The sequence below is a fragment of the Moschus berezovskii genome, chromosome 18, assembly GCF_049115385.1.
Source record: "Moschus berezovskii isolate FMDL1 chromosome 18, NW_MosBer_1.0, whole genome shotgun sequence".
NCBI lineage: Eukaryota > Metazoa > Chordata > Mammalia > Artiodactyla > Moschidae > Moschus > Moschus berezovskii.
In genome coordinates, this window is record NC_142477.1 from 10513159 (window position 1) to 10523386 (window position 10228).

The 10228-nt window shown below is 52.9% G+C and overlaps 1 protein-coding gene across 1 annotated transcript; it reads right to left on the reverse strand.

Moving 5' to 3' along the window:
* Positions 1–628: 628 nt before the first annotated feature.
* MED10 (mediator complex subunit 10) lies at positions 629–9492 on the reverse strand. Its single transcript, XM_055422289.2, has 4 exons — positions 9299–9492; positions 8350–8433; positions 3781–3883; positions 629–1236 (listed from the first exon to the last, which is right to left on the reverse strand). Exons 1-4 carry the CDS (start codon positions 9418–9420, stop codon positions 1138–1140), a joined length of 408 nt encoding a protein of 135 aa, XP_055278264.1. The 5' UTR covers positions 9421–9492; the 3' UTR covers positions 629–1137.
* Between the last annotated feature and the right edge of the window lie 736 nt (positions 9493–10228).

The window sequence follows — 10228 nt, forward strand, 5'->3', positions numbered from 1 at the left end:
CACCCCTCCGTGAGACTGAAGTCCCCAGTTGTGGGTCTCGATGCCTGGGGGTCCGGAGTCACTGGGGGCGGGAAACCAACAAGGCAGTTCTGGGGGCCCAAGCCAAGAGCCCCTGACCCAATAGGTCCACCTTCCCAATAAAGGAGTCCAGGACATTCTGGGGCGGGTGGTCTGTGAGACCCTTGAGAACCACTGCCCTGGGCAGGCGGCTCTGAGTCAGCCCACGGATACAGCAACAGCATCGCCCAAGTTTAGTCGCCACACCGCCTCCCGTGGCCCGCGGGGTCAGAGGGCACAGTAATCTCATGCAGCCCCCCCAGGCTGACACACGGGCCCCTGCGGGGTCAGAGGGCACAGTAACCTCATGCAGCCCCCCCAGGCTGACACACAGGACCCCGGGGCGGCAGGGGAGGAACGCTCCTGAGCTGTGGTCACTACACCCATGGAGCCCCCTGTGAGACAGGCTGAGGGGCATCGAGTTCTGCCTTCTGCTTTTGCTTCTCCTGTTCAAATGCCCGCAGGACACATTTTACCAATTATTCCTCACACTTGAGCAAACTGATCACGGTTTACAAGACACACAGTACTAAATTATAAAAATGTTATAGAAACAATTCCACGGAGCAAGTAAGTATTTAAAGACTTTATTATGTTAGACAAACTGAAGAAGTCCTTGGAAACACAGTTCCACTGAACACATTCTTTATGCACCGTACTCAAAAATATACAATTTAAAGTACTTAAAACCAAAAGTACTTCTCATATTAAACCAATTTTCCCCGTTCTTTTTTTTCAGTTTTGACATTAAAAAAAGAAAGGAACAGAAAGAACACACTGAAAGAAAACTGTCAGCGAAGGTTTTAAGAACGTTTGGTTTACCTGTCACATCACCTCCAAGGCTGCTTGGCTGTGAGACACGCACGCCTTGCGCTCAACGCTGTGTGATCGCAGCCGTCTGAGGGGTGAGGGACACACGGAGCGCCGGGGAGGGCAGGCCGGGGGCACTGCCCGCATGCCCCGTCCCCAGGGGCCCACGACGGGCACAAGGGGACGGACGATGCGCTCAGTCACAGCGGCCTTTGGGCCGCGACCAACGCTGCAGGACGAGAAGGGTCCTCAGACAGACGGCGGGTGTACTTAGGAGGGAGGGTGGTCCTCCCCGCGGATGCTTCGGTATTTAGCCATGTCTTCTGGAAATACTTTAGAAAGTTCTTGAATCAACAGGCTTTTAAATTTCTAAGGAGGAAAAACATACACAGTCAGCATGCTTTTGCTGGGGACCCGCCACCCAAGTTAAAGCCGACGCCGCCCAGCCTTGAGCTCAGGAGAGGCCGTGCCCTCATGGTGCTGTGTGCTCAGCCCTGGAGGAGACCCCGGGCCCACGGCAGCAGGTAACTGCCCAAGACCGCGGCGGGTACGGCAGCTCGGGTACAGCAGAGCTGCCTGGAAGATAAAGTTCACTCAAACGCCATTTCTTCCCTCCTGCCTCGGACAACAAAGAGCCAGTCACACGGGCGGAGAGGGTTTCTGCACACGTCACAGGAATCTTCATGTAATATTTAACTGAGTAACTACTAACTCAAACGTCATCAAGGTCACTGATGCAGACAGCTGGGGCAGGGCTTTCGGAGTACCCAGAAGCCTGCCCTCCCCAAACACCAAGGCTCCTTGAGCCTTGGTTTCAGCGTATTTGTCCTAATCCGACCTCAGATGCAGCTAATACCGGCCAGTACCTCAAACCCTCTTCTTACAACAAGCTGTGTGGTAAAGCCGTGCCACAGAGATAAACAAAGAGCCTGCCCTTAGGTGAGCCAGGAAGACATCCGGAAAGGAGGCTGCCCACCACCGCTCCAGAAACCACCTCAGACAGAGCGCGGGCAGGCTTCAGCACGCGGCCCACCGGGCACATGAGCTGTCCCGGCGGCGTTCACGGTGACAGCACATGATGCCAAGAGGCGGAGAAAGGACGCAGGCCGCACGGACGTCACCAGCGCCACTGCCAGCGGGAGACGGCGACCCCAGGCTGACCGCAGGCCGATGGCGGGGAGGACGGGAGCGCGGGGACCCAGGAGCGCACCCCCAGGGGCCGCGCGACCCTGCTCCTGAGGTGGTGGCCCCTGCTGGACGACACAGCTCAGCCACACGGTGGTCCAAACCTCCCCAGCTCACAGGGATGATGCCCAGTTCAAGAGCAGCTGGGGCTCCGGCTGAGAGAGCAGAAAGGGGGCCGGGGGTGCTGCACGAGCCAACATGGCACAGCCATGCCTGGGGCAGGGCCCCTGCCCTGAGCACAGAATGGCCGTCACCACGGTCCCCATGCTGCTGTCCCACAGCACGCCAGACACCATGCAGCACGCTGCACCCAGGGGGCAGCAGCAACACACACCTCGTGCTCCTGGTCTCCTGCGGCTCGGGCCGCGGGGGACATGGGACTCGGGCCACGGGGGACAAGGGGCAGCGACGGGGAGCAGACCAGCCCGTGAGGCCTCTCGAAGAGGGAGAGACGCTGACCCCAGAGGGTGGGCAGGGCACAGAGGACAGGCAGGGGTCCCAGCAGAGGCGGCGGCAGGGGAGTGGCCAGGAAGGAGGGGCTCGAGGTCACTGAGGCTGGGCCGGAATGAAGACGGGGGTGGAGGCATCGGGGTTCCCTGTCGGAGGCCAAGGGAAGGGGTGGCAACGGCCGCCCCACAATCTGAATCACAGGCGGGTCAGTGTCAGGAAACACTCCAGGCATCATGCTCAAGATGCAGAGCTTTCTGGACCTCATCAAGACCAAGAGACGCGGAAAGAGCAGGGTCTCCACAGACAGCAGGGAACCGAGTACAGGGGGCGTGAGCTGGCCGCTGGTGAGGATCCCCGAGGAGAGGGGGGAGGTACAGAAGCCTCCAGGCCCACGACCTGCAGTGGCAGGGACGGGCCTGACTGAGGGACACAGAGAGCACCCCTGTGCAGGCGGGAGACACTAAAACCTTACACATGAAACTAGCACAGTTAAGGCAGTGACAGCCACCACTGCAAAAATCACCCAGGACTCTCCTAAGACTGCCACAGCGTTACATTGTTTCATGCTGTGACACGGCTCCTTGGTATTTAACTACCTATTTCCCTAGAAGGAAGGCTCTGACAAACCTAGACGGCAAATTAAAAAGCAGAGACATCACTTTGCCTACAAAGGTCCGTATACAGTCAAAGCTGTGGTTTTTCCAGTAGTCATGCACAGATGTGAGAGTTGGACCATAAAGAAAGCTGAGCGCTGGAGAACTGATGCTTCTGGACTGTGGTGTTGGAGAAGACTCGTAAGCGTCCCTTGGACTGCAAGGAGATCCAACCAGTCAGTCCTAAAGGAAAGCAGCCCTGAATATTCATTGGAAGAACTGATGCTGAAGCTGAAACTCCAATCCTTTGGCCACCTTCTGGGAAAAGCCAACTCACTAGAAAAGACCCTGATGCTGGGACAGGCTGAGGGCAAGAGGAGAAGAAAGCGGCAGAGGATGAGACGGCTGGGTGGCATCACCGACTCCACGGACAGGAGTCCGAGCAAACTCAGGGAGAGAGCGGAGGACAGGGAAGCCTGGCGCGCTGCAGTCCATGGGGTTGCAAAGAGTCAGATGTGACTAAGCGACTGAACAACAACTGAGCAACAGCCTGTTACACAATTCAGAAGTCTCCAACCGTGTAACGCGGTCAAATAGCTGATGTCTCACAAAGTCTATCAGCCAAATTTGCTTTGGGAGCATTTCCTGATGTTCTGACCTCACTTTTCATTTATAAGAACCTTACCTTCATCGTGTCAATCTTGCCTTTAACTTGCTCATTCTTAGCCAGAGCCCTCTCCAGGCACTCTTTGGTGTAGAGCTGGGGGTTTCGACCTTGATCTATGTACCTGTAAACATGAAACATCGCCGTTAACATCCTCACGGCTGACACCTCCTCTCACAGTTTCCTTAAGGGGGAAAAGACAACAGCAGCAACTTGTAAGCTCACACAGCCCTGTTTAGAGGGAACTGTGTCCAGGAACCGGGTGAGCTGGGGGGACTCCTTCATTACACACATAGGGGTCACCCGCTCTCACGTAACTTCTAATTGCATGAAAACTCATGACGTCAAGTGATGATCACTGATAACCCAGCAAGCTCTATGGCCACACCAGGTCACACATTTTTTAGCATGTGTGTTTTTCAAACGGTTTCACCACCTTCCCATCCTCACGACAGCCTGTGAGGTCAGGCAGCTCTTGACAAGAGAGAACCAAGTGTGAGCCGGAGCCTCGGGCCTGGGCAACACAGGGAGCCTGCCGAGAAGCAGCCGTGCTCTGGGTGCACCCTGTCCTGGAGGGGACGTGGGAGGGGACAGCCCAAGCAGGAGAGTCGGCCTTGCCCGTCCTGAGATCAGTTTATGGACTGGGGAGAGACGGGGCTGAGGCACTACTTTCTTGACTTTTTATTTTGTACGGGGGCACAGCCAGTGGGGTATAAGCAGTATGAGGTATGAGTTTCCCTGGTGGCTCAGACAGTAGAGAATCTGCCTGCAATGCAGGAGACCTGGGTTCGATCCCTGGGACAGGAAGATCCCCCGGAGATGGGAATGCCAACCCAACCCAGTATTCTTGCCTGGAGAATCCCCAGGCACAGTGGAGCCTGGCGGATTACAGTCCACGGGGTCCAAGAGTTGGACCTGACTTAGAGAATAAACCACCACCACGCAGCCAATCAACAATGTTGGCTGTTTCCAGACAGACATCAAAGGGACTCAGCCATAAATATACATGTATCCATTCTCCCCAAATTCCCCTCCCAGACAGACTGCCACATAACACTATCAGAGTTCCCTCTGTTGTACAGTAAGTCCTCGCTGGTTTTCCATCTTAAACACAGCAGTGTATACATGTCTACTGATGCCTTCCTAAGCAACTGGAATTGAACTAAGATTCACTCCAATTATTTAACGATATAAAATGATTTCTCTGGAAATTTCAACTTGTCCCCAAAATATCTTCATCACCCCAAAGACTTTACTGAGCACACACCTAGATAAACATCCGCATTTTACCTGGGTAAAGCCACATGTCTGCCTGAAGACTTGCATGTCACTTGGCTAAACAGAATTATTAACAAAGAAGCAAAACCACAACCACTGTCCCATTTTTATGCTGCAGTTAAAAAAAAAAACATATCACTTCACATTAAAGACGTACTATTGATGGCATAAAAACTGACCTTCAATTATGACACAGCAAAATACTAATAAATAAAAAGTTCTAGAAATCCCGTATTACTGTGATGTATTTGAAATGATGGAATGAAAAAAGCAAAAGTTACGATTAATTCTAAGCAAAATCCATCCATTTCTGGCAGAAAAAACCCGACAGGCCCAAGTGTCCGAAATAAACCACCCTTTCGACAGTGACGTCACCTAGATAAGACACTGCTTTGAAGACGAGACTCCCCGACCCCGAGTCCCCTCGAGAGGGCCGAGCTTCACACTGTCATTTCTGCCACAGGCGCAGTCCCTATGGCCACCCTGCTCCACCGGGACAGAGTGACCCCAGGCGCACACTGCTGCCTGCCGGGTGCCCGGAGGCCACCTCATCTCAGCCCCACAGGGTCTCAGCCGACCCGCTGCCCACCGGCTGTGGCTGCGGCTGCGATGGCAGAGTCTCGCCATCCCCACTCCTTCAGGGGTCGCTCTCTCCTCTGCTCCACTTCGGAAGCCTGGAGTGGTCCTCGGCATCCGTCAATCTATTCATCCCACACACTCAGGGCCAGAAGGGCTCTGATGAGGACTCTTCCGGGAAGGGGGATCGGGCTCCACCTTCCCCCACGTGACCTGCAGGAGTCTAGAGCTGTAACGCGCGCCCCTCGGCCCGCAGGTCAGGACAGAGCTGAGACCGTGAAAAGTGAAGTCTGTGCGTCCTCACTGGGTGCACAGCTGCTGAGCTGGACTGTGACTAGGACTTCTATCTCTGACACTTGGGGACGTATAATGGTCACTTTTCCCTTTACTGTGAAAGGAGCTCTAGTGATTTACATCTGCAGTTTTACTGGAGAAAGCCCCAGAATTCTCTTGCTGTTCCAAGCCAGCTCTGGGAGAAAGGCTGCTTAGCCCAGAGAATTGGCCCTGGTCAAGGACACCCAAGTCCAGGATTTTTAAACTAAAAACAGAGTTTCCACATAATCTAGCAATCCCATTCCTGGGCATATATCCAGACAAAACTAAAATTCAAAAAGATACATGTGCCCCTGTGTTCACAGCAGCACTATTTATAATAGTCAAGATATGGAAACAACGTGTGACTAACAGAAAAATGGATAAAGAAGATGTGGAGCATATACACATATAGTTAGGAAGGAAATAACGCCATTTCCAGCAACATGGACGGGCCGTCCATCATTCCAAGTGAGGTCAGAGACAGGTGCGAGACGCTGTCACTCACACGTGGAATCCAAGGTGCAGCACAAACGATCATCTCTCTGAAACAGACTCACGACACAGAAAACAGACCTGTGGTTGCCAAGGGGGAAGAGGATGGGCCAGGGAGGGACCGAGAGCTTGAGATCAGCAGAGGCAAACCAGTCGATATGAGATCCTACCAGTACAGCAAGATCCGACTGCACAGCACAGGGAACTACATGCAGTGCCCTGTGAGCAATCATAACGGAAGAGAGCATGAAAACAACACATATGTAACTAAATCACTCTGCTGTACAGAAGATTCAACACAACGCCGTAAGTCAACTATACTTCAGTAAAATAAAATTTTAGAAATCCAGAATTTTAGCCTCAGCTCCAACACTGACTAGCTAACGAGACAGTGCAGTTACCTATCAGTTCTTTCACCTGTGAAACCAGTGCGCTAAAACCTGGATTAATAAAACCTCAAAGAGTTCATTTTCCAGAGGCGCTCTCCAGGCCATGCCTATACCCAGGTGCAGGTAACTCTCTCGCAGGGAACAGTAAACATCCTTCCCAAACATCCCTCTCTGAAGAACATTTTTTTTTTTACAATAAAGCACACATTATCATCTCCTAGAACTACTACTGCCAGGGCAGTCTGGGAGACACAGACCAAATTCATACTTCTCTGGTTGTTTTTGCCTTTAAATTTTTTTTAATTTATAATATAGGCACATAAGACTTTCTCCTTCTTAAGAAAAAAAAAAAGTCAGGAAGTTATGAGGCTGACCTTTTATCTAGGTAGGATCTTGAGAGCCTATGATGTCTTTCAAGTTATTTCAAGAGGCTTTCAGTTCAGTCGCTCAGTCGTGTCCGACTCTTTGCGACCCCGTGAATCACAGCACGCCAGGCCTCCCTGTCCATCACCAACTCCCGGAGTTCACTCAAACTCATCTCCATCGAGTTGGTGATGCCTTCCAGCCATCTCATTCTCTGTCGTCCCCGTCTCCTCCCACCCCTAATCCCTCCCAGCATCAGAATCTTTTCCAGTGAGTCAACTCTTCATATGAGGTGGCCAAAGTATTGGAGTTTCAGCTTTAGCATTAGTCCTTCTGATGAACACCCAGGACTGATCTTGCAGTCCAAGGGACTCTCAAGAGTCTTGTCCAACACCACAGTTCAAAAGCATCAATTCTTCGGCGATCAGCTTTCTTCACAGTCCAACTCTCATATCCATACATGACCACGGGAAAAACCATAGCCTTGACTAGATGGAACTTTGTTGGCAAAGTAATGTCTCTGCTTTTTAATATGCTATCCAGGTTGGTCATAACTTTCCTTCCAAGGAGTAAGCGTCTTTTAATTTCATGGCTGCAATCAGCATCTGCAGTGATTTTGGAGCCCAAGAAAATAAAGTCTGACACTGTTTCCACTGTTTCCCCATCTATTTCCCATGAAATGATGGGACCAGATGCCATGATCTTAGTTTTCTGAATGCCTTTAGTCACCTGTAACTCTTTTTCAACAATACTATACTGAGATCTTTTTTTTTTTAATTATTTAGTTCCATTAGAACACAAGCTCCATGAAGGCAGGTATTTTGGTCTGCTTTTTTCCCTGGCATATGTCCAGCATCCAGACCGCCCCTACCACACAGCAAACACTTAAACACAGGTGGTCAAGGAAAAGTGTTAGCTGCTCAGTCGTGTCTGACTCTTTGCAACTGCATGGACTGTAGCCCACCAGCCTCCTCTGTCCATAGAATTTTCCAGGCAAGAATACTGGAATGGGTTGCCATTCCCTTCTCCAGGGGATCTTCCTGACCCAAGAACTGAATCCAGGTCTCCATCATCACAGGCAAATTCTTTACCATCTGAGCCACCAGGGAAGTCCTAAAATAAAGAAATCATTACAGGAAAACCAAACAAGAACCAGAATATCAAGAACAGTACTTACTCAAATACTTCTAAAGGGACCGTGATATCATGAAGCTGCTGTCTGCATTTATCAATATCCTGTAAGCCAGTAACAATAAAATTCCTGGGAGAGAAGCAAAAAAAGAGAACATTAGGTTAGTTTAGATGACTACACTGGGCACCTCCCACACGGAGCCAAGCGGGGCTCTATAGGCCTGTTCCTTACACAGCAGAGGTGACAGGCAGCTCTCAGCTCTTTGGTTAGTACAGGATTCCCGGGAAAACTCTGGAGTTATACAATATGCTCACATTTCCCTTGATTTTCTTTTTGAACAAGGAATCACCAATATTGAGGAGTCAGAAACCAACAGGAATAAGGGCGGGAGCCTCTGAGATTTTGTGTGCTGTTTGAGACAACACGGCGGGGAGTGGGGTGCACAGTGGCCTGGCCTTCAAGAGTCCATCCTCAGGAAGAAAGCCACCAGCTCTGGTTTAACTTCAGTTCGGCTTGAGAGCCCTCCTAGAACACCGGGCTGGTCCCACATAACTGGGTACGAAGGCGGGGTTGCAAACACGCCTGTTATGTCTGAACCTTCCATAAAGCTGCCAGCCCTTGTCCACAGCATTCGACTCCGCCTTTGGTCCATCCCAGGGGCCCGGCACCGGGGCCTGCACAAGGCTGTTGCCAGAGAAACTAATTCATAAGCGTTCCGTGGCCCCTCTCAGCCCCCCAGCACCCACCGTCATGCGACTCCTCCAGAAACGGGAAACTGTTTTCTGGCCCCGATGACTTCTCCAAATGGGGCCTGAAGGGAAGGTCCCAGCCAGGGCAAGGCGGGAAGGAGACGGCAGGGGCGAGCGCCCCTGAGCACAACCTGGACCAGGAGGGACAGGCCCCCGAGCAAGAGTGTGGGGCGGTCAGAGGCTGGCGGCCGGACCCCGGCTTCCCACCCCGGCCGCAGGCAGACACCGCCCCGCCTGCCACTCACAGCTTCTGGTTGAGCCCGGCCTGGCTGCTGGGCTGGAAGTCGCTGACGATAATGCCGAGCTGCCGGATGTTCTCCACGAACTTCTCCAGGTGCTCCTCCAGGTGGTCAAACTTCTCCGCCATGGCCGCGCAGCCCGCACACCGCCGCGGGCGTGGTCCGGCCCCGCCGCTTCCTGCTTCCGTCCGGGCCCGCCGCCACTTCCGCTTCCTCTGGGGGCCGGATGGGGCGGGGGCCTGTGCGGAGGGGCGGGGCCTTTGGGCAGGGCTTGGCCGCGGGGCGGGGCGTAGGCTTGGGGCGGGGCTTTGCCTGTGGGGCGGGGCTTGGGGTGGAGCTTTGGGCACGGGGCGGAGCTTGGCCGCGGGGCGGGGCGGAGTCGGCTCGGTCCCGCCCCAGCATCCCCAAGCCCGGTGAGCGGCACTCAGCGGGTGTTGGGCCTCACGACCTGCAGGCGTAGGTGATGGACACACGGACCCAGCGGCGGGGACCTCTGGATTCCCACTCTGTCTCCTGGCCCTGAGCAAGTTCGCTAGCCTCTGAGCCTCTGTTCTTATCCGTAAAATCGGGATAAACGAGACCTGACCATTACCTAGGCTTGTTAGAAGAGAAAATGCCAAGAAGGCCGAAGCCCAGCAGGCCGTACTTGGAAAGAGTAGCTTTACTCCACGATGAAAAGACTATTTCTTTTTGCCTCAATATTCAAATTACAGGTGGTGGTGGTTTAGTCGCTAAGTAGTGTCCGACTCTTGTGACCCCTTGGACTATAGCCCGCCAGGCACCTCTGTCCATGGAATTCTCCATGCAAGAATTCTGGAGTGGATTGCCATTTCTTTCTCCAGGGGATCTTCCCCACCGAGGGATCGAACCCAGGACTCCTGCATTGCAGGCAGATTCTTTACCGACTACAGTACAAATTACAGGTACTCTTTGTAA